This window comes from Vidua chalybeata, chromosome Z (assembly GCF_026979565.1).
Source record: "Vidua chalybeata isolate OUT-0048 chromosome Z, bVidCha1 merged haplotype, whole genome shotgun sequence".
Taxonomy (NCBI): domain Eukaryota; kingdom Metazoa; phylum Chordata; class Aves; order Passeriformes; family Viduidae; genus Vidua; species Vidua chalybeata.
Genome location: NC_071570.1, coordinates 53,984,415 through 54,010,279, shown reverse-complemented (window position 1 = coordinate 54,010,279; position 25,865 = coordinate 53,984,415). Strand labels below are relative to the sequence as shown.

Genomic DNA, 25,865 nt, shown 5'->3' with positions numbered 1-25,865 from the left:
CCTGTAAAATTTTCTTTAGTAATTAATTTCTCTGCTTAATTCATTCAAACACCTAGTTACTCTAAGGTAGATTTTGGAAATATCAAGGCAGACTTATTATTTGCCACAGGAGTAAGATATTTTTATATAGAGAAGAAGCCTGGTGGTCTGACAGGCTGTGTCTAAAATCCCCATCAGCGTGCCTCGTGGTTGCATGCAAGGGTTTATCTTCTGCCATGGTCCAGGCATTACATCTCTGCAGAAGCCATTCCTGTTCCCTTCTGGCCTACTTGACCAATATTCCTCCCCTGGACCCTGTCCCAGGACCTTGGCCTAATTCAGAGCTGGGAAGGGGGTGTTTGTGTTTGACACCCACAGATGCATTTCTAGACCCACTGCCCTGTAGTTTGCAAGCCGATCAGTGCTGACTGCACTGCTGACTGCCTGCCGTGAAAACTCCAGCGACTGAAGGGGGAAGGTCAGTCTGGTTATCATCTCCGTGTTCCCTCCAGCACAGAACTGTTCCCTATAATACCTTATTTACACGTGCTATCATTTACACAGCCCACCATGACTATCAATTAGCTCCCACAACTTTCAAATTATTTTTCTGGCTTGGCAGATCCTCCCTACCAGCATATTATTTTTGATGCTAAGTATGCTCTTTCATCTGTTCATTTTGTTTCTAATTCCTGTTGATTACACCTGGCAACTCTCTTCAAGTAAATCCTCCATTCCACTGATATTTCTTGAAAATGTTCTCTTTTCTTCTTTCCCCCACTTCCTTTTAATGTTGCATATTCACACCGTTAGGTCTTTTAATGCATCTCCACAAATCAATACCACCACTTCCTTAAAAATTTTAATGGCTTTATTCTAATTTCCCATCAGTTTCTTATGGTCTTTCTTCTTCTGAGTCTTGCAGACAAAACAACCAGCAGCCTGTGCATCATAGTTCCAGCACTGGGTACAAAGGGACAAAGGGCCACCCAGACTCTGATACATTACTTTTGTACATAAAATTACAAATTGAACTGTTTTCTCTCTCTCTCTCTCTCTCCCTTTTTTTTTTTTTTTTCCTGCATGTGACTGCTTTCTGAGGCTTCCAGGTACCATACTTGGTTGTGACAGAATTTATATTCTTTTTAGGAGTTTTCTCTCTGTTATCATAGGAACACAATAAATGTCAAATCCTAAGCCTGTAGCAAGCCATGTGCAATCTCAGTCGAGAAAAGCAAAATTTGCACCAGACAGCAACATTGTCCAGAGCCAGATCCTCATCTGTGCTGCAAAAATTGGAATTTTAATCTAATTTTTTAATTCGAAAAGCATATATGTACAGAATCACAGAATCATAAAATAATTAGGGATGGAAGCGATCTCTGGAGATCATCCAGTCCAATCCCCCCACCAAAGCAGGGTCATCTCCAGCAGGTGACACAGGAATGCATCCAGGCGGGTTTTGAATTTCTCCAGAGCAGGAGACTCCACCTCTCTGGGCAGCCTGTTCCAGTGCTCTGCCCCCCTCAGTGTAAAGTTCTTCCTCATGATGAGGTGGATCTTCTTGTGTTATAGTTTATGGCCATTACTCCTCGTACTACCGCTGGGCACTACAGAAAAAATCTGGCACCATCCTTTTGACACCTGACTGTGAGATATTTGTATGTATTAATGAGATCCCCTCTCAGTCTTCTCTGAGCTACATAAGCCCAGCTCCCGCAGTCTCTCCGCGTACGAGAAATGCTCCTGATCCCAAATCATCGTTGTGGTCTCCGCCGACTCGCTCCCGCAGGTCCTTCTCTCTCTTGTGCTGCGGAGCACAGGACGGGACCCAGCAGTGCCGGTATACAGCAGAGATGTGTCCGTACAAAGCCCACGGCGTGTCTATGAAGTGCATTCTCAAAGCACCTCTGTGGGACCTTGTGGGATCCTGTGGGATCCTGTGGGACATTAGCGCCCTCCGCACACCGGGGCCCCGCTCCGCTGTTCCCGGCGCCCCCTAGCGGCCGGCTGAGCCCGCACGGTGCCCTCGAGCGGCGCCGTAGTCCCGCCCCCAGGCGCGCGGAACGTGGCTCTGATTGGCCGCGGAGGGGCCGCCCCGCCCCCTGCGCAGGGCCGGCCCTGGCGGCGGGGCCCGGCTGTCATGGAGGCGCCGGACGGAGCACGGGCAGCGGCGGCGGGTGCGTCCCTCTGAGGGCGGTGGCGGCGGCAGACCATCCGGAGCGCCCCGGGAAGGTAGCGCGGCGGGCCTTTCCAGCCGGCTCTGAGCACGGCGGCCGCGAGGGTTTGGTGCCGTGCGGGAAAGGAGGGAGGGGGATGGGACTGCCCGGGCTCTGGGTGCAGCGGGTCCGGTCGTGAGGCGGTAGGAGGGCTCGGGCTCTCCCCGCCGTCCGGTGCTTGGCCGGAATGCGGCCGTCACCTTCCCCACTTGGCTGCCTTGAAGGTGCGTGTTTGCGGGTCTTCTGGCGGGAGCAGGGGTCTCTGTACTTGGGATACGCCCCGGAGCCAGTCGGGGGTGCAGCTGACGGAGAAATGAGGGAGAAGAGAATCGTTCTGTGTTTGGTATGGATAACGCGCTGGTAGGATCAGCCCCCTCCTCCCCGTAGCTTTCCTTAGGGGCCACCGCGCGGCCCGGGAGAGTCCCAAGGAATGCTGCTGGACACCGGCGCGCCACAACAGCGACTTGTTTGGGTGTAGCTGTGGGAAGATACAATGCGGTTGCTCGTTTGCGAAGTAGGAGGTGAAAACATCGAGAATTCTCCTTTTGCAGATTTGTGATAAGCGTAGCCTGCGCTTCGTCAGGACCTTGTCCGGAGTCTCCATGTTTCCCTATCTGGATGAAACTGATCTGAGAAGCTGGGGACATTCTGTTTGGGCTAAGCAGTTCCAATAAGCTCTTGGCTGAAAAATTCAGGAGCGTGTCCATCAGGAAGCAGAGGTACAGGCTAAATGGATCTAAAGACAGCAGTCTTCAACGCAGCTCGTGATGGCAAGTTGCGGCTCCTTTCCAAGCTACTGGCGAGCAAAACAAGGGAAGAGGTGGCCCAACTGATGTCAGAAAAAACCAATGGTGCCACACCACTTCTGATGGCAGCTCGCTATGGTCACCTCGACATGGTGGAATACTTGTTGGACCATTGCTCTGCCTCTATAGAGGTTGGTGGCTCGGTGAATTTTGATGGTGAAACCATCGAGGGAGCTCCGCCGTTGTGGGCAGCATCAGCTGCCGGCCACTTGAAGGTTGTTCAGTGTCTGTTGGATCATGGTGCATCTGTCAACAACACAACACTGACAAATTCAACTCCTCTTAGAGCTGCCTGTTTTGATGGTCACCTGGAAATAGTCAAATACCTTGTGGAGCACAAAGCAGACCTGGAAGTATCAAACCGTCATGGGCATACGTGCTTGATGATCTCATGTTACAAAGGCCACAAAGAAATAGCTCAGTATTTACTTGAAAAAGGAGCTGATGTGAACAGAAAAAGTGTTAAAGGTAAGTTCATTTTTTCACTTTCATTGTAGTAAATAGAGGTAAAGTTACTAATTTACTTCTTAAAGAGCCTGGCATCAAAAAAAAAAATCTTCTCATAAAATGTAATATATAAAGCGTTTATAGCTGTGTTTTTACTTTTTAATTTACTGGTTTTTAACGTGGATTATAAAATTTTTGTTTAAATTGATACATTTTACTCTTAAATCCCTAATTCTTAAAATACTTAGTCATATGAAGTGTCACATTTATGAATGTGTTAAAAGCTAATAAACTTGCTGAGAACCAGTCTGTGTAGTAGGTTGGTCTAGCAACATACTCAAAAACATGAACATGTGTTCTTGGTTTTTGTAGTAATTTTTAACAAATCAAGTATGCTGTACATAAAAGTGATCTGTACCAGTAAGGCTGGTCTAAGGAAGTACACATAAAGGAGAAAAATTACCTTCTGCATTGGAAAACTAATAATTACTTTGGTCTTCACCCATTCTCTCCAAATTACTGAGTAATTTTGTACCTTTTTCAGTGCTGGTAAACAAAATTATATATTAGGATTGAAGAAATGAAGATGCAGGTGACTGTGATCTCAGCAGAAGGACTTCCAGTGGCTCAAAAATCTCAAACCCTTTTGCCTCTGTTTACAATTGCTCTAGTGTTACCATGCAAAATAAATTTCTGGCTTTTTTTCCTATGATCATAATTAGTTGAACATATAAATTTTCTATTATAAATCAGACTTGCATGTTAGCCTTAAAAGCACACCAGTTACTGCAATTTACAGCTAACTTTCTGTCTCACTGAGCCAGGATTATGTTTCAGCAGGTTTTGGGTTTTTTTAATATATATATCAATATATATAAAAACGAATCTGCTAGCAGATCATTTTGTAGCATAATACTTCTGCTGCCTTTTTCAGGCTAATTACATTTGTAACCGTATACTGTACCTTTCAGTTATTTGTGTTAAAATATCTTTTATGTCTAGATTGCTGTATGATACTGGTAAATACCAAATGTGAGAGTAATCTTTAGAAAAGCTACTTGGTTAAATATGCCTTTTCTCAGCAGATCATGCAAATTTGTGGGTTTAGCGTAAAGAAAGCTAAAGATTTGTCATGGAGGTGGGAAGAGCAAAATAAATCTTCCTCTGTAAGGGTTTGAGGTTGCTTATGAATCATCATGGACTTGTGGTAGGATAAAAATGTCATTTTTCTAAATAACATTCTGGGAATAGCAAGCTAAATATAAAGTGTGTAACCAACTGAAAACTTGGGGTTTAGTTTTAAATCTATCTCTTTATATGTTAGGTGTGAACCAAGAAATGCTCTTAAATGTTTGATTTATTAGGGAAAAGGATGTAATTCTGCAGCTCTTTTTCGTTTTGTGTTGGTGGAGTAGTCTTTACCTTACTCATCCTTTTTTTTTCACTTTATTAGTGAATTAGCATTATTTGTCTTTTCTTTAAATGACTGACGATTTTTGCAGTGCTGTCAATTATTATATTAATTCCTTTCTACTTACTTTAGTTTCTGTGTGACTTGCATCTAGGTACACAAGCAAAGGTTCTTAAAGTAGATAAATGATCCTTAATTAAAGAAGTTGGATTGGATAGGGTTCAGCTCATTAAAACTCATTTTATACTTTAAACTGTCATGTGTACAACTGGCTGTGTGTACTTAGTAGCTATCTGTTGGTAATGTGTGGAAATCCCCTCTGGTAGGACAGGAGCATACTTTTTGGTATCTTTAAGAAGTCTTATCTCTGAAGTTATTGAAAAAGCACTGGTGAGGTAAAGCAAGCAAGCAAGAAAGTACTATAAACCCTGAAAGTTGTCTGTGGAAAAGTAGAAGAACTGAGGAAAATTGGTCGCAGTAAGTGTTGTAACGGTGGCTGAGAATCAGCAGGTAACCTCCTCAGTTTTGTTTTGCAGAAATGCTGTTGATTTTAAAATTAGTCAAACAGTATTAATTCTACATTGTCATCCTCCCCCCCAAAGAATTTTGTGTATTACTTTCAGTTTCTACTCCTCTCTGCTATGTGCTAAATAGCTGACAGTGTGTCGTGTGCTTGTAGCCGGAAGATAACAGAGCATCTGAGTGTTGTGCTCCTGGTGGTAAGAGTTGCTGCCCTTGTATGTGAGTTATATTTAGACAGGCCCCTTCCTGGACCGTGTATAGAGAAGCCTATTCTTCCATGAAAGATGTAAAAAAAAAAATTGTTGCATTTAAAATTGCAATGCTTCTTATAAGAGCAGAACTACAAAACTTCAGTAGAATTGCTGTTGTGGGAGATTTCTGTAGATCCTTTTTCTACAGAAATAAGTCCTAAGATTTATTATTCTTAGAGTTTGTGTGAGGGTGGGGGGCAGAATTACTTGACTTATGTCTTGTGGTTTTCCACTGGATTTTCATATTGCAAAATAGAACTTAATACACATATTAAACCTCATGAATGTATAGATATGAAAATGTTTCAAAGTGTTTAACAGTTCCAGGGAAAAATCTTAATACTTTAATAGGAAAAAATAGGTACATTTACATGCATTTACATTTATGAAAGAGTGGGTGAAAACATGTGGTGAAATCTTGCTTCTAAAATGCAGACTCCCACAGCTGTGTTTTGAACTATGGAAGTTCAGGGTTCAGAGGTTCTTGAAAAAGTTATGAAAGTATGGAAGTACAGCCAGGAAATTAAGGTGTTCATAAAGATTTCAGAGTGTGTCAGGTAAGATGCTATACTGAGGTGAATGAGGTGAAGTATAGGTCTGGCAGTGTCGCATGGTAGATGATGCTGAAGGAGGATGTTTGGGTAGATGAGTCCTCAACCGTGAAAGATGGCCAATGGTTCTGAATTTAAAGTATGAGCCTTTGATGGTATTTATTTCTACTGTTTTGCAGATCTGAGCTTTCTCACAGTTTCACTGAATTTCTATGTAGGAGTTAATCTGCAGAACTGTAAGCAAAGGCTATTTTAAAAAATATTTTAGTTTACATGAACAGTGTAAGTGATGGGGACAAACTGATAGGTGGGCTAAGAAGGGTGGATAGGTTTTATTATTTTGTAATTGTGGAAAACAGCAAAGATATCTGTAGATAGGAAGCAGCCTAAGCAATACTTCACAAAGCGAATTAATTTACCACTGTCTCTGATTAATAACTTTCACCAGTGTTCTACTGTCATGGCTTAAAGCCAGCCAGCAGCCAAGCCCCAGGCAACCACTTGCTCTCTTCCCCACCAGTGAGACCAGGAACAGAATACTCGTTGCTTGAGATATAGACAGTTTAATAGGGAAAACAAAAACAATGCACACAAGCAAAGCAAAGTGAGGAATTAGTTCACCACTTCCCATGAGTAGGCAGGTGTTCAGCCATCTCCAGGAGGGCCCCAGCATGTGTGACACTTACTTGAGAAGACAAACACCATCACTCCAAATGGTCCACTTTTTCTCTTTCTTCCCTTCAGTTTTATGTGCTGACCATGATGTCCCATGGTCTGGAAATCCCTTTGGTCATTGGGGTCATCTGTCCCAGCTGTGTCTTTTACCAATCTCCATGCACCACCAACTTCTTCACCAGCATGGAAGTACAAACAGCAGAAAAGGTCTTGGTTCAGTGTAAGCCCTGCTGAGCAATAACAAAACCATCTCTGTATTATCAACCCTGTGTTCAACACAAATCCAAAACACAGCCTCATACCAGCCACTATGAAGAAAATTAACTCTACCCCAGCTGAAACCAGCAGAACAACTCCTCATTTAAGAAGCTGAAAATTAAAAATAAAGCTTAAGGAGTTTCACTTGTAGTCAGTGATCTCTCAGATGCAAAGTTTTTATGCTGTTCCTAAAAGTAGGAAGAGTGTGGATGTTAGAGTAGCAGAAACACAATTTTTTTCAGAAGGTGGAATCCTAGAACTAAAACCTCAAAATCTCACAGTTTTGTCTCTGTGCCAGATGAGGAGCATGTTCTGTGTCAGCCACATTCCATTTTCTATTCTGCTGCATTATGAAGCCTGCCAGTGATTTGTTGTTAGAGTGGTGCTACCTTATTATTACCTTCAGAACAGACCACTGCATTCTCAAATACAGCATTTCGCTGATGTGTTTCTGTGCACAGTGTTCATTTGGTGATGTGTAGGCAGCGAAATGCTTATTCTTTTAATACAAGTGTCAGTGGTTCTAAGGATTCCAGATTACAGATTTGGGCTCTTTGGGACTGTCTTTGTTTGATTTTTTTATTTAAGGTACAGTATTTCAGTTAAGTTCCCCAATAGAAATATTTTTCATTCAGACTGATCGTAAAGAAATCTTATACTTCTGTTTCAATTCCAGACAGGACAATTAATATCTTGCATTTTGAAAATTTGCAGTGCATATTTTAATAGTTTGTGTTATACTTTATTCTCCTCTGCCAGATTTGCAGAAAGGAAGGGAAAAAAATCCATTATTGAATCAGTTAGTGAGTTAGATTACAGATAAAGTATGCATATGCTGGTAGCTAGGATGGGCCAAATGCAAGGGAATTGTAACCTTTGTTCAAATCCGTGCTTGAAAGGCAGGTTTTTTACGTGAACATTGCTGGTAAGTCTTTCCATTGCTCAGTGATCTGGTATATGGTCTCGCTCTTCAGAGTGCTTTCTGTGATTTTGTTAGTGGTTTTCACCAACTCTGCCTGCTTTCTGTAGTTAATAGACTCATCAGCTAGCCTAAGGACCGGATTTTCCCCTCCAGAATATTAGAAAATCAGAATTGTGTTTCTAAGAAATGCTGGATTAGGCATTCTCTTAGTTGTCTCTTGAGATATGCACAGGAGTGTTTGTTTGCATTAAAAAAAAAGAATACTGTGATTCCTTAATTCCACTGGCACAGTATTTGACAGTTTTGTAAAATAATGTGGTAAACAAGGTTTGTTGACTTTCTTCCCTCATTTTGAGAAGTATAGAAGCATACAAACCTCTGTCTCTATGGGTATTATATCAAGGGCTAGTGCTATTTCAGTAGTGTTGTTTATAAGGGGTACTGGAAGGTGTAATACTCAAACCTGCTGGTGATGGAAAAAAATCATTTACAGACATAGCAGACCCAGAAGTAGGGGGATTATGGAGAGTCATGCTATTTCCTTTATGATAAGGGTGGTCTAGTGTAAAAAAAAAATTAATTTTCTTGTGCTGTAAACATTAAGGAGTCTTTACAGGTTTGTTTTCTTCTGAGGGTGTTTGTCTTCTCTGGTTGCCAAGGTTCATGGAAGCATTGAGGGGGCAGGTAGTGGGTAAAAAAAACCCAAAACAAAGGTCCTTGTGTTTTATTTCTGCTTGTTGTTGTTGCTTTTTTGTTATTTTTTTAAATTCTCCCTGTGAATAAATACTTGCTCTAAAAATGTGCTGTGTCTTTTTTTTTTTTTTTTTTTTTTTTTTTTTTTTTTTTTTTTTTTTTTGGGAAGGGGTTTACTTTTTTTCCTTTTTTGGTAGGTGTTACATGGTACAGGGCTCTGAAACTTGTTGATATTTTGTATGTGACTGTGTGCGGAGACTGAACTTCAGGAGGAATGTCTGCAAGTTCAATTAGGGAAGATAAAGATACAATTTAAGTTTAATTCTAACTAAAAAGTTTTTGTTTAAATTAAATCATTCACAGCATGCTGTTATTCATGTAATAATTGATAATCTTGATGATACAAGTTCTCTTGAAGTATTTCAGTGAGCAAGACTGCAATTATTCCCTTACATCATTTGGAAATTAGATTAAAATAAATTGTTGAGATTAGCAGTTCTTTGCATTTTTAGTTAGTTTCTTGAAGGAAAGACATTTCATTTTTATTTACTATGCATACTAAGTGTTAGGATGTATAACAGTTTTCTTGTGCACTGTCCATGTTGTATCTATCTGGCAATACTTCTAAATCAGTAAAGACTCTTGGAAGACAGAATTGTTTCAGGTGCTGTGGTAGAAAAAGAAACAAATGTTACATGAAAAATTTCACTTTATAAAAATGATCAATTCATTTGTAAGGCTGTGAAAATATATACAGGTGGTTAATTTTACACATTGGTCAGTCATTTAAATTAAATACTTTTATTTCTTTTGTTTTTTTATGATCTTGGATAGAAATTCAGATTGGTGTTAAGTTTTAATATAAGTTTTACAACGTGGAAATCTGATAACATTTTGGAAGTATTAGGAAGTGGATGCACTTAATTGGTTATAAATCGAGTCAAATCACTTTCTGTGTCATGACTTCATTTTCTTTCATTCCCTTGTCACAAGCTATCAGTCTGTTTTGGGAATTACTTGCTTCTGACATAGAAAGGCCTGTCCTCCTTATGAATTTGAATACCCATCCCTGCTCCAGTAAGCTTTTGGAAACACTGGGTAGTTAGTTTTGTGATACATGAAGTGTTTCTGAAATGTTCATAACTCCTTTTAAAGGAGTCCTGTTAACAAAAGAGTAAAGTGTGAAGATACAATGCCAACTAGCCATACCTTTTTCTGTACTTCATATCTGCAAGATTTGGAAGGACTGGAGTTAGGGTTATTCTGTTTCTTTTTGCCAATTTTAATGAGGAAGTTATTAGGTAATATGAATAGTAAAGCTTTATACAGATAGAAGCAGTTTATAAGCACTATTAGCAATACAATATCGTGACACTTAATATTTAGCAGAGAAGTATCAGGACTACCGGAATCATCTGTAGTCCAGTTTTTTGTCTGTGCAAGGAGGAACCTTTCATGTTATGGTAACAATAGCTGTCTTTGATATGTGATTAAATTCCTCCTGGTCATTTTCCAATTTAAAATTGATTTTAAAAAATTAGATGAAACCTACTTTTCAATAATTACTCCCATCTTTAAAAAATTACTTTAATTTGACCAAACCCATCATATGTCTCTTCAAAAATTACTTGTCAAAGAGAATGACTTTCAAATTAGTTTTGCTTTTTTTGACCTTTTTCCTTCTTAATACAGCAATAGATATAACATTGTTTTTTAATTTGTTACTGAATAAATAATGTTACAAAAATTGAATTAACTTCTGAATTGTGTTCAGCCACTGTTTCTCACTACAGATTATATGGTCACTATAGTGACACTATAGACAATGTTTTAAAATTGATGAGTTAATTCACAGAATAGTGGTTGATTTGCTGTGTTTATTTGAATTGTTCAATTCCTGGTCAATTTGTGGCCAGTATGTAGCCTTTGATTTGCACACTAAGGCTGCTCTCATGTTTTCTTTCAAATTCTTCCTCTAATATAGCAAGTGATACTTGCTAGGTATAAATGGCTGGCAGTGTTATTTCTTAAGGCTGGGGCTTATATTTTGGGGTTTTTTTTAAGTTGGCAACTCTCAACAATCTTTTTACTCCTAGGCACTTTTCTATGGAAACTTGAGTTTCTTAAGAAGTATTCTTCCCACTGCTGTATCTGTACCATCCAATCAAACTTCAGTGAGGTGCAGCCGCTGCATAAAAATTAGTGGTGATGGCCTTGCATTATTAGTTTATACATGGCATAATTTAAGCTGTAGTTATTTTAATTCTAAGGGCTACTGCAGTATAAACAACTGAAAACTTACACTATTTCCGATAAGCTGTTGAACTGAAATCAGTAATTGTAATACCAATAAATAAATCTAAATTGTTTTAAATTTAGAGCATCCAATTGGAAGAGCAGTGAAATTCCTTGGAGTCTTAAGCATATTTCCACATGTTCTACATAGCTGCATTGTAAGTCAGTGGCATACAGACTGCTGGATTTAGTTTACATGGCCAGTGGCCAAGCTTATTTTGTGTGGATTTTTTTTAGTCATAGTGTGTATGCCTGTCAATTGATAAAAGAGTGTCAAAAGCAGTATTACATGGTGATGGATCTGCAGTATGTAATATGCATAGCTGGCACTGTTGCAGTTGTCAAAACTAGCAAAATATAAATTAACAGTTGTGAAACAATATTAAGAACTTTGACGTTACTGATGCCTTTTGGCTTATTTATCTTTAATAAGCTTTTATGTTACTATTTTACAAATATATTAAAAATATTTATTTGAAGGAAGACACAGCTGCCAGTTGCAGAGCTCTGCTGTGAAGGATAGTGTATGGAGTTGAGTACACCCTGAAACAGCTGTGTTAACTGCTGGCTCAGACAATACCCATGTGTGTCTGGTTTTGCCTTTATCAATAAATACAAAACTGAAGATGATCTGAGGGACCAGCCATTCTTTAGTTCTGAATTAACTGCTGTAGTTTCATTTTAACTAGACTTTCAGCAGCATAGCAAGAAGAATAAGTGTATGCATATTGGTAAGTTTGTATATAGGCCTGCATTTGACATCTTCCTCTCTTAGGCATGTCAAGGTCTTGTCCTTTCTCAGTTGACATATTGACAGTTTTCTAGTCTGTGATGTCAGATAAAGACAGGGAGAATTATAGTTGATAAGCTATGTATGCCAAATTTGCCAACTTTCAATCCACCTAAATTTGCTTAAATCTCTGCTCCTGCAATTGAAAATTTTGTTAGTCTAGGTAGAGATTGGCCAGACCTATAACTGACTTAGTGCTGTTGATGTTAAAAATTGCCTGAGGTATTAGAAAGGAGGAAAATCACTTCCCTTTGTATGAACTGGATTTAACTTTATGAATCTTGATCTAACAGGTAATTTCATATGCCACTTTGTGTTGGGATGTCTTCCTCAGTTTACCTCTTAGTAAATGATTGTAAAATCACTGGCCACTCTTTTGAGATTATTCAGGAAAAGACAATTTTGAAAGTTAAGTTCACTGTCAATAAATGAAGCAATCCAGTATTTTTTATGGGTTTTTTCCTTAAAATGTTTGAATTTTGCTCTTAAAATATGACTCGGGGTACAAAGTATGTTCGTACCTCTGGTAACGTGAGCCATAACCTTTAGAAAATAACTTTTTACTCATGTTTTATATGAATTTGATTAATGTGTCAGCTAAATTTGATGGCCTCATTCACTGTTCCTGAAGTCATCCTCTAAATCCAGGGCAGATGGCAGTTTGTCTGTATTATTAAAGACTGAGGCAAAGGAAAGCATTGAGTGTCTCTGCACTTCTTCACCCTTATTAGTCAGATGACCACCTTCAATCAGACTGGTATTTTCTTTAGACCTCCTTTTGCTACTAGTGTACTTTAAAAACCCTTATTGTTGTCTAACACAATACCGGTCAGTTTCAACTCTAATTGAGCTTCGGCCTTCTGCATCTTGTCCTCAGAATATATGAACTGCTGTCAAATTCCTGCAAAGCCTAACCTTGTTTCCAGACAGCATACAATTTCTTTTCCCTCCCAAGCTCCAAGAGGAGTTCTCTGTCCAGTCAAACTGGTCTCTTTTTGACTGGTCTCCAGTCAAAAGTCCTATTTGCTTGACTTTTGATAGAATGGAATTGGTGACTCCTGTGCTTTTATGTAGTGAAAATTTCCATTTTAAATCTGGTTTGGGGTTTTTCTTAAACCTGTTTAATTTTTTCAGATAAAAATATTAAACATTTTGATTTCTGTAGCTTCCTGTCAGCCTTGCTTTCACAGTACATAAATGGGGAAACAAAAGCTATTTTAAAAGTATTAATATTTTGGGGGTTTTTACTTTTTTTTTTTAACTATTAGCATGATGAGATTTGGACTCTAATTTGATATGATTTGTGTAATTGTGTTTGTTCTCTTGCAGGAAATACAGCACTACATGACTGTGCAGAATCTGGAAGTTTGGAGATCATGAAGATGCTTCTCAAGTATTGTGCTAAAATGGAAAAGGATGGTTACGGAATGACTCCCCTTCTGTCAGCCAGTGTGACAGGCCACACAAATATAGTGGACTTTCTGACCCAGCATGTACAGACTAGTAAGGCTGAGCGCATAAATGCCCTGGAACTTCTAGGAGCAACATTTGTGGACAAAAAGAGAGATCTGCTTGGTGCTTTGAAATACTGGAAAAGAGCTATGGAAATGAGATACAGTGATAGGACTAATATCCTCAGCAAACCTGTGCCACAAACACTAATTATGGCTTATGATTATGCTAAAGAGGTAAACAGCTCAGAAGAGCTAGAAAATCTTATTGCAGACCCCGATGAAATGAGAATGCAAGCATTATTAATTAGAGAACGCATTCTTGGCCCTTCACACCCAGACACATCCTACTATATTAGATACAGAGGTGCTGTGTATGCAGACTCCGGAAACTTCAAGCGTTGCATCAATTTATGGAAGTATGCTTTGGACATGCAGCAGAGCAATCTTGATCCGCTAAGCCCTATGACAGCCAGCAGTTTGCTATCATTTGCTGAACTTTTCTCCTTCATGCTTCAGGATAGGGCAAAGGGCCTGCTAGGCACTACTGTCACTTTTGATGATCTAATGGGTATACTGTGCAAAAGCGTTCTTGAAATAGAACGGGCCATGAAACAAACCCAGTGTCTTCCTGATCCAATACAGCTAAACAAAGCTCTTTCCATCATTTTGCATTTAATTTGCTTGTTGGAGAAAGTACCTTGCAGCTCAGAACAGGAACATTTTAAGAAACAAACTATTTACAAGTTTCTTAAGCTTCAGCCTAGAGGAAAAAATAACTTCAGTCCACTTCACCTCGCTGTTGACAATAATACTACATGCGTTGGTCGCTATCCAGTTTGTAAATTCCCCTCTCTACAAGTAACTGCTATCCTGGTGGAATGTGGTGCTGATGTAAATGTCAGAGACTCCGATAACAACAGTCCCTTACACATTGCTGCACTGAACAACCATCCAGATATCATGAATCTTCTTATCAAGTCAGGTTCACATTTCGATGCCACAAACTCATGTAAACAAACAGCTAGTGATTTGCTGGATGAGAAGGAAATAGCAAAGAATTTAATCCAGCCCATAAATTATACTACTTTGCAGTGTCTTGCTGCTCGTGTAATAGTGAATCATAACATATCCTATGCAGGGCATATCCCTGAAAAACTAGAGAACTTCGTTTTGCTCCATAGATGATAGTGTGGCATTCCAGAGTACTGTTTTTGAAGCACGACATGGTGATATTTTCCTTGAGCACTGTTGTGATACACCAGCGTTCCCTTAGCTCGCTCCATTTTGCTCTCATTGGCTAGTGTTGTTAGCATCAGATCTGCAGAGTTGGTTACCCAGTATTTCGTATGAATATGCCATATAATATATTTTCTGGATTATTTAGAAATGTAATGCCATATTTAGACTTTAAATTGTTTGCCAAAGGTTTGTCTTTTCTGGTCTTATTTGCCTGTTGGGTGTTTGGACTGAGTTGAGTATTTTCCACTGATGTCTTTTTACTGTAACTGTTACGTGGATTTTATACAGTTGGAAGGTCATCTTTTTTTGATTTTGGTTGAGCATTCCTGCTCCTACTCTCTTCTTTTTCTATGGACTCATTGCTAAACTGTGCAAGCTGTATGGACTTCTTAACATGTGCAACTACCATAAGTGCTTTTATCTTCTCTATGCACTGGCTTAAACATGACTGTTGTGTGTGAGCATATTTCTATGCAGCACTTGGCCAATTTCAACTTAAATGCCAATCTTGTTTTGCAGTTTGTTTAGAGCTCTCTTTGAGAATGCTGTCTTCATAGCATGATGAATTTTTGAGTTATTTATCAGCTCTCCAAACTTGGGTTGACTTTTTTGACTGTTGTAACTGCGGTTGCTTTCATTTGATCCTCTGGAATTTTTTCCTAAACTGGGGAGAAGAAAATATTGCTCTTTTCTAATTGTAGTCCACTTGAACTTTAAATCTGAAAATTGTTCTGTTGCATCATGCAGCTGGGGGAAGAGTCCTCATGATGTACAACTGACACCTTCCCCTCTGCACTTAACATCTTGCTTGTGCTAGTTATGTGACTAGATGTGAAGTTTGCTCAAAGCTTAACCTCAGACCTTAATAATACACTTCTATGAGAAATAGATCAAATATATGCTCTGCTTTAAAATCTGCAAATCAGCTTTAGCTACATAAGAAAACTAAAGCATGTTGATGGCATGATGTTTATCAGTCCAGATCTAGACATCATATAGTATAGTAAGTGGCTGTCTGCCGGGGTATTGAAAGTTCTATAGCAGTGTCCTTTTTTTCTTCATATGTTTATAAATACTTGCATGGATTTTTCATCTCTACAATGTCAGTTGTACTTAACAAAAGCAGAAGTTCTGTTGTGTATATAGCTCCTATTAAAGTACCTATTTTTTATAATATTTGCACAACAGCTTAGCTTTTGCAACAGAAAGGGCTCTTTTGACTTGATAAGAAGTCTGTAAATGGAGATCATAAATGTGAGTGCGATTCAGGTAATTAATATAATTCAGCACTTTACTGTTGATTAATAGTAGGATTTAATATGGCACATTAGCCCTACAAATGTCTTAAAGTGAAATTAATTTCTGTTGGATAGGATACAGTTTACTTGCAAATTTAGTCATTCAGCGTTTTGGGTATTTTTGGCTTAATGTTTCATCTCAGTTGTGGGCAGTAAGTGTACCTATGGGGTTCTTGCTCTAGAAATCCAACAACTGGTTTTATACCTTTGTCAGAGATAAGACATATTTAGACTCCAGATTGGTTAGGTTAGGAGGGTCTTTGTAAAACTTTAATTTTTAAGTTGATGTTAGAATACTTTTGTCATTTGTAGTTGAACTTGAAGAAGAACATATCTTGGGAGCACATAAGAATAGCCCTTCCTTGTTTTTGTTCTGTTTTGGCATTCCTGCCAGTGTATGGCAGCATACAGGTGCCTACTAGCTTAGCCATTTTTGCAAAAATTATGGGGATGTTTTTAAGCAAAGATATGTTGAAAGCAGTGCTGTTTGTGTATTGTCACTACCAGACTTGCTGTTTTGAAGCAATTTTCTCTGGTTTGTCCCTTACCGTGTCTATGTTGTATACTATTATGAGAATCATAGAATCATTTAGGTTGGAAAAGATCCTTAAGATCATTGAGTCCAACCCTTAACCCAGCACTGCCAGGTCCAGCACTAAACCATGTCCTTAAGTGCCACATCTACCCATGTTTCAAATGCCTCCAGCCATGGTGACTCAACTGCTTCCTTTGGGTAGCCTGTTACATTGGTTAACTGCTCTTTCCATTAAGAAGTTTTTCCTAGTATCTACTCTGTACCTCCCCTTATTCAACTTGAGGCCATTTCTCCTTGTTGTATCACTTGTTACTTGGGAGAAGAGGCCAACCCCTGCCTTGTGAAGTAATTGTAGATAGTCCTAAGTTCTCCACTGAGCCTCCTTCTTTCCAGGCTGAATAACCCCAGCTCCCTCAGCTGCTCCTCATCAGACATGTGATCCAAACCCTTCCCCAGCTCCTCTGCCCTTCCCTGGACATGCTGTGGCACCTCGATATCTTTCATGTAATGAGAGACCCAAAACTGAACAAGCACTTGAGGCATGGCTTCACTGGTGCCCAGTACAGGGGACAATCACTGCCCTGATCCTGCTGGCCACACTATTGCTGATACAGGCCAGGATGCAGGTTTCTCTAGCATCGCATGAGACTAAACTCTAGTCAACTGACTGAATTGCTGTGATTTGTAATGCTTAGGACACGTGCCACTCAGCTTTTCATTTGTGAGGACATGTAGTTTGGTTTTTGAATTTATACATTTTAATTCTTTTTTGCTGCTCTGTAGGTGGGGATAATCAGCAAATGATACCATGCTAGAATTATACTTCAAGTCATAAAAGTAATTATTTTTGTATAGGTCATAGAGAAAAGGATTTTTAGAGTCTTTTACTTTGGAATCTGTCCTGCTTTTTGGTAGTTTTAGTTTAAATTTCTATCATTATAACTGTCAGTTGCCCTGTGTAAAATTAGTTGGTTGGTTGTTCAGCCTGAGAAAGAGAAGGCTACAGGGAGACCTTATATAGGACCTTCCAGGACCTAAAGAAGGCTACAAAAGAGCTGAAGGGAGACTTTTTACAATGTCATGGGGTGAAAGTACAAGGAGGAATGGCTTTAAACTGAAAAGGGTGAGATTTTTTTAGTTTAGATATAAGGAAGAAATTGTTTATTATGAACATGGTGAGGCACTGGTGAAGGATGTCCAGAGGAGTTATGGATGCCCCATTACTGGAAGTGTTCAAGGCCGGACTGGATGGGGCTCTCGTCCAGTGGAAGATGTCTCTGCGCATGGCAGAGAGGTTGGAACTAGGTGATCTTTAAGGTCCCTTCCAACCCAAATCATTCTATGAGTTATAATTATTAGCCCAGAAATATAATGTAAAAATTTTTAGTTGTTAGCATTTTTTTTAATGGAAAGCATTCCCAAAAGTGAAAGCATATCACTATTAGTTCTATGTTAATCTAGTGAATATTGCTACAAGAAAGGCTTACTGTGTTAGCTGCTCTTTAGAAACAAACCAGGCTATTAGTACATGCTGACTTATTGCACGAGTTTCTGTGTAAATATCTACTGATGTGCATCAATCCAAAAGATTTATCACCTCCATGCTGAATTTAATTTTTCATGGTGATGAAGCTCTCTGCTGAAGAGAATACTTATCTTGCCAGATAACTTGGACTTACGTGTCCTGGCAGATGAGTTCATGTATTTTTGGTCACTTTGCATTTAGATGTATGTGTTTACACTACTCTGTTTTATTTATCTTAATTTTGTAATATTTTTAACTAATTCTTTTAGCATTTTTCTTCCTGTTTGGCCTTTTTTCTGATGAGACACATTGCTTCTGAGCTACTGACACAGAAAAATGCTGAGTACACTGCGGAAATAATTATATGCCCTTCAGGGATGAAACAGGTTTTAAACTGATTAAACAGCTTACAGGTATCACTCCCCTAGAGACAAAGGAACTGACACCTCCTTGCTTGTTGAGACCTCTAAGTTGCATTTTTTTGGGAAAAGGGATAAATGCATAGAGCAGCTTTTCTTCTGATAGTTGTGGGTTTCAACTGAAGTATTTCAACAAGGAAGATGAAAAATATTCTCATTAAAAAATCTAAAATTATGTTCCTATTTTTGTATCACTTAGGCTGCTAACAAGATTCCAGCTGTCTGCAGTGTCTCTGTTCTATTTAAGTGCGGTGTAAAGACATTTTCTGAAATGCAAGGCAACATTGTGGTTATTTTTCCGTATATACTTCACAACACTCCCTGGATAGGAAGTAGTCTTGTGTTGTTCCTAAGTCCACAAAGAGCTGTCTTTTAACAACTGTTTTGCATCTGGTTAAAATTAACCTCTTTCAATTTTTACAAACACTACTTTAAAGAAAGTAATGCAGTGCTATAGCAAAATCCTTAAAGGAGGATTTGTAATTAGATAAAAACCTTTTGAAGAAAAGTGTACCTCTCCTCAGTTTTGTATCAGCTGCAAGGTGACAGTGGTGGGATATGGCTGCTCTCGAAATAGCTTTGAAATGCTTTGAAATATAGAGTGGAATGACGGTTATACTCTAAAATGTTGAGAAGCATGAAAAAGTAGACTAAATACTAATTTTACCTTCTGTGACTACAATGATGCCAACTGGTATTTAACACTTAAAAGTAATTTTGGTAATTTTGATGAGATACATACTAGACTGCTCATATTTCTTGCCTTTGAGTGTAAAAGTGACTGTTGAGCCCTCAGTGAGGGCAGAGTGTTGTTGGTTTGGTTTTAAATAATATTGTATTTGTGTTCCATTCTATTGCAAAGACTTCCTATGCAGGGCTAGCTCCGTGTATGGAAATACTGCAGTTTCTTTTTTACGTGAAGTAATTTAGCTTTAAGAGCAATGTAAAAAAAGAATAACAACCATATTTCTCTGCTCCTACTCTCTTTAGGCTCCAAATGCAGATTACATTAAAAATATGTTTTGGAGAACACCTGTCCGAGTGTATGTATGTGTTTTCTGTAGGGCATTGCAGTACTGGTTGGTAAACTACTTTTCCTGTTGAGTAGCTAAATGTGAATGCTGCAGATTCAACCTTCCTGTCATTAAGAATTGTACCTTAAGCAAAAGGCCATATTATATGCTCTTTCTTTCTCTGAAATTATGGTCTGGCAAAGCCTTTAAATTTCAGTGGTGGGTAGTAGTAAAGAAAAGGCTTAAACTGGATGATACAGGAGAAATTATTTTCACACTCTCTAGAAAAAGCATTTAGTCATACTGTTAACTGGAAGGAAACAGTACTTCCAGTTTGTAACTTAAAAGTAGATAGCAATGCCTTTGTAAGAAGTAAGCAGCAGACAGTTTTCAAGAAAGTTGGACAAACTAATTTTCTTCTTCAAGCTTTTGAAGGATCTTCCATATTGCATTAGCAATTTGAAAAATAGAGGAATATAACATTTCAAGGGTGAGAGAAGCAGAAGATCCTTATTAGAGGCAGCTGGAGAATTGAAGACTTTGCAGAAAATTACTATTGTAATTTCAAAATACTTTTATAGTTAGGCACAGTAGTCACAATCCTATCCTATAAGGAAGTGTACATTTCAGAGAGCTGTAACTTTAGATTAGGCCTGATCAGTAACAATAGGATCAAAAAAGATGAGGCTCTGAATGAGGAAAACTGCTCCAGAACTTTCTGGTAGGATAATTGTCACACAGATGGCTTTAGTGAATTGAATGTAGATTCACTTAATTAGGAAAGGGAAAAACTGGAAAGCATCATTTATATCATTATTCATCTTTCTGCAGTTGCAGATAATGAAAGATGTCTGCTGTTACCTAAGCTGTGTAACCATCCAAAAACGGCTTCTTGGCAGTAGCAAGTGCTGGCTGGTGCTTGAACCAAAACTCATCATACAAAACAGTGCAGGATTAGGGCAAAAGAGACCAAGTGTGAGGTGTGTTGCTCTGGCAAAGGCAATACTTTTGTTTGTTTTGCACATAATATCCAGAGGGCCAAATGCCATCCACAGTGAACAGCAGAAGGACCTTCTCCCCCACTCCAAAGTCTTACCTTGATCTCCAGCATTCAGAAAAATTGAGAAGGAGCTATACTTAGAAATTATGGACAACAGTTTTGAGCCATGCACACAGGGGAAAAAAATAATTACTTTCTGATTCATCTAACTGTCTGTCAGAAGCCAGTCAGTGTGAGGCAATGTAAATTATGAAAATGGCAAACACATCTCCCATCAGATCATAAGACACATGATCTGGGTTTCTCTGAAGTTCAAAGGGTTGCTTCTATCCTATCTCCTGAAGATTTATCAAGTCATAAGTTCCTTACTAAAAATTCTCTTTAGAAAGTTATTTGGAATTCCCATCTATCACTAATTAGAAACTTAATTGCCATTTGAAATACATGTTTTCCTAGCTTTGTATGTGTGATCTTCTCATTCTCTAACCAAAAGAACTCCCAAGCTGTAAGAATAAGCAAAAAACAGAATAATCTAGAATTGAGTAAGCTGACAGAATGGTTCGGTTTTCCCTTTTCCCCTCTCTTGGTTATACACTACCAAAAAACCCCCAGGATCCACTCGTTCACTAAACACTTTTTGCTGCTGAACCTGCAATTGAAATTGCTAATTCGTTCCTTTTTACAATGGGAGGGTTTTTTTTACAGTAAACAGCTGATTGTTTTCATTTCAGATTCTGTAGGTTGTGTTGTCCTCTTCAAATATTTTAAGTGTCTGGATGTTGCTTTGTTCCATTCACACACAGCTTTATCCTAACTGGAATGTGAGGCAAAACGTTCAGTGAATGAGCCAGACTTGGATTCGTTTTTATTTCCATCCCATAGTTTAAAAATAGTGAACTTGCCTTTTTCTGCTTTCTCTTTGGATTTGTGGCTACCAGGCATTTTATTGGCCAGCCTGTACTTTTTATTGGCTGGCCTGTAAGATGGGCGTCCTCCTGGGGTGATGGTGCTCTTTCTGGTTTTCTGGCTAAGGGAAGCACATCTCTTGCTTTATCAGGCTTTGTTTTCCCGTAAAGCATGAAATAGAAGCTTCAGGGAGTTAAAAACCAAAAGAAACAAGCAAAAAATCCCTAAAAGAAAACTCAACAGAAACCCAACCAAAACAAAAGCCCAAACAATCAAAAAACAACAAACAAAAAATTGCCAACAAAACCCTCAAAACCAAACCAGAAAACAGGACTTGCCATAAATAAACAAAATATGTTGTGTGAGGCAGATACCCTGTGGCCTGCTGCGAGGAGTGTGGATGGCTTACTTCCAGTCCCTCCTGGCAGTACCTTAGGGCCAGATGGCAGATAGTTCTGTGAGAAGGCTTCTCTGTGCAGGCTGTACGCACCCTAGCACTGCTGTGCAGATCAGGGTTGTGCTTTTCAAATGAGTCTCACAATTGTCCATCCTTTGCTTGTTTGGGTTTGTGTCACTGAAGTGTCTTACTGCACAACATGTGTTGATTTTGAATGCACCTGGCCTTAAAGAAGTGTTCCAAAAGCTCACATAACAGGCTTTAACCACTAATGGCTGTCTAGTTCATGGGAGCAGACTATAAGTTATTCTGTAACCCTTATATCTTCTCCCATTCCCCTCTACTCCCATGGAGCGTCACAGACTTTTGATTCTTGGCATCAACTCCTTCATTCTATAGATGTCCTTTCTAATACAAGTGTAACCGTAGCTCTCAGTTTGTCTTCTGATGTTAAACATAAGTTGACATGTACACTGGCTTGTTTTTCCTCTTGCTTGTAGATGGTTATTGCCTATCGTGCATAACATTGCATAACTCATGTTCTGCTTTGAGCTGGGTCATGAAAATGAGATCATGTAGTTGATTGCTAAAGGTGGATCTACCACATCATTAACTGTTGGAAAATGAGTCAGCTGTGCCACATGCAAAGCTTCCTCCTGACAGCATGACTGACCTTAGTACACAGTGCTCTTGATGTGTTGTAAAGAAGTATTTGCTCCATTTTACAAAGGCAGAAACTAAGGCACAGACTCAGTGACCTCTTAAAATGACCACAGGAAGTATGGTCTGTAGCAGGAAACAGGGCTCAGATCATCTGGCTCCAGGGACTTTAATTTTGAGATTATTTGCTCCAGGTAGGTTTGACATTGGTAATTTTATAAATGAAGACTCCAGATAAAACCAAACAAACAAACAAAAAAAAAAAAACAAAAAAAAAAAAAAAAAAAAAAAAACCACAAGAATTTCTTAAATTTCTTAGAGAAATTGGGCTAATGTTATTGCACAGTTTTAATGTGTGCATCTATCCTTCCTCTCCTTAGTTTTTCAACATTAAGCCAGTTTAATAAACTCAACAGAAATAGAGCAGCCTATGTGTGTCTGTAACTTCCTTCAGAACACTAGAGTGAGCAGATGCCAGAGTCCATACTAACAGTTCCCACTGAAGGAGAGGATTTGGCAGGAGCTTGGCCCTTATTAGGCATGAGAGAATCCACACAGGAATTAAAATACTTAGGACCATGAAAAAGTCTTTGATCACAGCCCAGGCTTTACTAGAGACCAGCAGATCTGGTCACTGTTCAGAATGTGCTATACTTATATTACATCATATGCAGTCAGTCCACCTGTTCATCAAGGTGGTAGCATCTGAGCATCAGATTATCCTGGTTTGTATAGTCTGTCCTGAGTTTGCTGTAATAGCACAGAATGTAAATAAAAATTGGCCAAGCTGCACAAAATTGAGAAACTCTGGGACTTTCTATGGCTGTATACTGACTGTATTATTAGACATGCCAAAATGATTTGAAGTTAATTCTGTTGAGTTATTATTGCCTTCTAAGCAGGCTGGGGGAAACCATGACTCCTAGTTCATCTACAAGCGTTCTGAACTTGTTAGCATCATGATTTTTATATTGATCTTTATACAAGTAATGAGTAAGACCATAGTGTGATTTTCCTTTTTCAAAATCCTTCATTTCAGTTGTCAAGTCTGGAAACTGTTGTATTAGAAAGCTCAAAGTGACATGAAATCTATAAGAGGAAACCTGTATCTGGTGAAGAACTGAATTTTCCAGCTCTCATGGATTCTTTGTGCAGTAGTGTTTCTCCAGCTGTAATACCTTGCCCTCCTGCCCCTCTGAAAGCTGCAGGGCATGATGACTGCTCTTGCCCTTGGCTGCCACTGAAAGCCAGCTGTTGAACTAGCCAGCCCTTCTCTGACAGTGATGTCTAGGAAGGTCCAGTGCTGGTGATATGCAATGGTAGCTATTTAAAAATAAAAATTAAAACAAAATGCTCAGATTTCCCTCCATCCTTTCTGACCCTTTCTAAATGTGCCATCATTGCTTCTTATCATCATCATTGTGTTACCTACTGCCTGACTTTACTGTTCCCAGTTGCTCCGTTGAGTTTCTTACCTCCCATTGTTCCCCTGCTGCCGTTTTGGCTAAGTCAAGCCTGCATTGAAATGGGGAATGCTTGGGGAGATTTTGGCACTGCTATGCCTTAGGCAGCTTGTGCTGTTTCTAAGCTGTGTCAGTTGGGAAGAGGAAAGGCTGGAAGAAATTCAGGATTCAGCTTGCTTGTTCTTTCTTCATATGTCTGGTGAGGGTGCTTAGCCTCCTGTCATGGTTTTGCCCCAGCAAGCAGCCAAAACCCAGGCAGCTGTTCACTCACTTCCCCACCAGTGGGAGACAGTTGAAGGGTAAAAGTCAGAAAACACATGGGTTGACATGCAAGCAAAACAAAACAGGGAATTAATTCACTGCATCCTATGGGCAGGCAGGTGTTTAGGCATCCCCAGGAGAGCAGGGCCCATCACATGCAATGGTGACTTGGGAGGACAAACACCATTACATCTAATGTCCATCGTCTTCCTCCTTCTGCCTGGCTTTATGTACTAGTCATATGGAATATCCCTTTGGTCAATTTGGGTCACCTCTCCCAGCTGTGTCACTTCCCAATCTCTCATGCACCACCAACTCCTTCACCAGAGTGGCAGTACAAAAATCAGAAAAGGCCTTGGCTATGTGTAAGCCCTGCTCAGCAATAACAAACACAACTCTGTATTTTATCAGCCCTGTGTTCGACACAAATTCAAAACACAGACCCGTACTAGCCACTGAAGAAAACTGTACCCAGCAGTGAAGCACTGAAGAAAGCTGAAACCAGCACACCTCCTCATTAAGTGAAATGTGGGCTCTGTTAGACAACTATGTAGACAACTTTGCCTAGGAAGTAAAGTGCTCAGTGGGCACTGTGCCCACACTGCACAGTGGGTTTTGTTTCACATGATGTTACAGACATACGCTGCAGGTACTGCTGGTGTAAACTGTTGAAGATTCCATAAGCAGGTCTCATCCTGGGATCAGTAATAACTGGATTTCCTCACATGCAGAAGGTACTTGAAAAGCTTTGCACCTGATTAAACCCATGTTTTGTTTCCTAACTTGCTGATTTTTTGCTCTTGAAAATCTGCCTCAAAAAAGTGTCATTGTCAGTATCTTTCCAGATCCCACTATTTTGTCCACCGGGTTCCTGCGTTATGACTCTTTTGCCCTTCTCTGCACAGAAATATGTGGTAGTATTAGGAATGTGACATTTCACATGTTTCTTCTGAAGATGCATATTGACTCTTTTTGACTTATATGCAAAAGTGGAAAGTGCATTAAACTTGCTTCTTACAGGGTGTTCTGTCTTGCCATTAACAAGGCAAGTGTCATTTACCTGAGAGGATAAGTTCTAGTAGACTAAAAAAAATTTAAATTGGTGATTATGAAAATTTGTAAATGCCTACTGTCAGAACATGTTTTAATGTGTTTTTTCATGTTTTTGAATTGCATATTGAACTGTTTTCTTAAATCCAAAAAGGAGAAAATAAAAGGAAGCTGGACATCTAGTAAAAAAAAAAAACCAAGGTGGAAGTGGAGAAGCAAGCAAATGCACTTCTGGCCCTGTTTGCAACAAGAATACTGGTAACTCAGATAATGAGACCTTCCTGTACTTAGAGGAAATAATGTTAAATGCACAGACCTGGCTAAAGGCTTCTTGGCAAAGTAGGCAAAAGAAAATGTAATCTTGCACTGACAGCGGATTGTGTTTTGCAGCACAAGAGAAAGAAAGGCCAGGAAGGGTCTTACAGAAGGAGGAAGATGTAGTGGCCAGTTGGACTTTACCAGGCTATATGTAACTTATGGGTATTGCAGAGCCAGAGAGTCTGTCAACCCCTGCATTTACCAGCTCCTCATAGCAGTCTTTGCTCTCCATCTTGTATGATGGTCAAAGGTTTGAGCTTGTTCCTGTTGCAGCAAATGTGAGGGATGGGGCTGAAGAATGCACATCCTTCTCTTCTCTTCTCTTCTCTGGCAGCCAGCAGTGGTGCAACACAGATAGCAATAGCTGCTGCTAAAAGTCCCTTTCACTGACAAGTTCAGAAAGGGAGAAGTGAAGGAGTTGATCTAGGCAGTCCTATTCTTCTAATCATGCTGTGAACTGGAGCTGGATAACATTGTCAGTCAAGGTATCTGAACATACTGCTCTAAA

At 39.3% G+C, this 25,865-nt stretch overlaps 1 protein-coding gene across 2 annotated transcripts; it reads left to right on the top strand.

Annotated features, from left to right (window-relative positions):
• Nucleotides 1-2,077: 2,077 nt before the first annotated feature.
• FEM1C (fem-1 homolog C) lies at nt 2,078-19,321 on the top strand. Of its 2 annotated transcripts, XM_053931495.1 has the most exons (3): nt 2,078-2,214; nt 2,750-3,472; nt 13,149-19,321. In XM_053931495.1, exons 2-3 carry the CDS (start codon nt 2,929-2,931, stop codon nt 14,456-14,458), a joined length of 1,854 nt encoding a protein of 617 aa, XP_053787470.1. In that variant the 5' UTR covers nt 2,078-2,214; nt 2,750-2,928; the 3' UTR covers nt 14,459-19,321. The 2 variants fall into 2 exon arrangements, with proteins under 2 accessions (XP_053787470.1, XP_053787471.1); XM_053931496.1 differs by lacking the exon at nt 2,078-2,214 and having other exon boundaries at nt 2,618-3,472.
• The last annotated feature ends 6,544 nt before the right edge of the window (nt 19,322-25,865 follow it).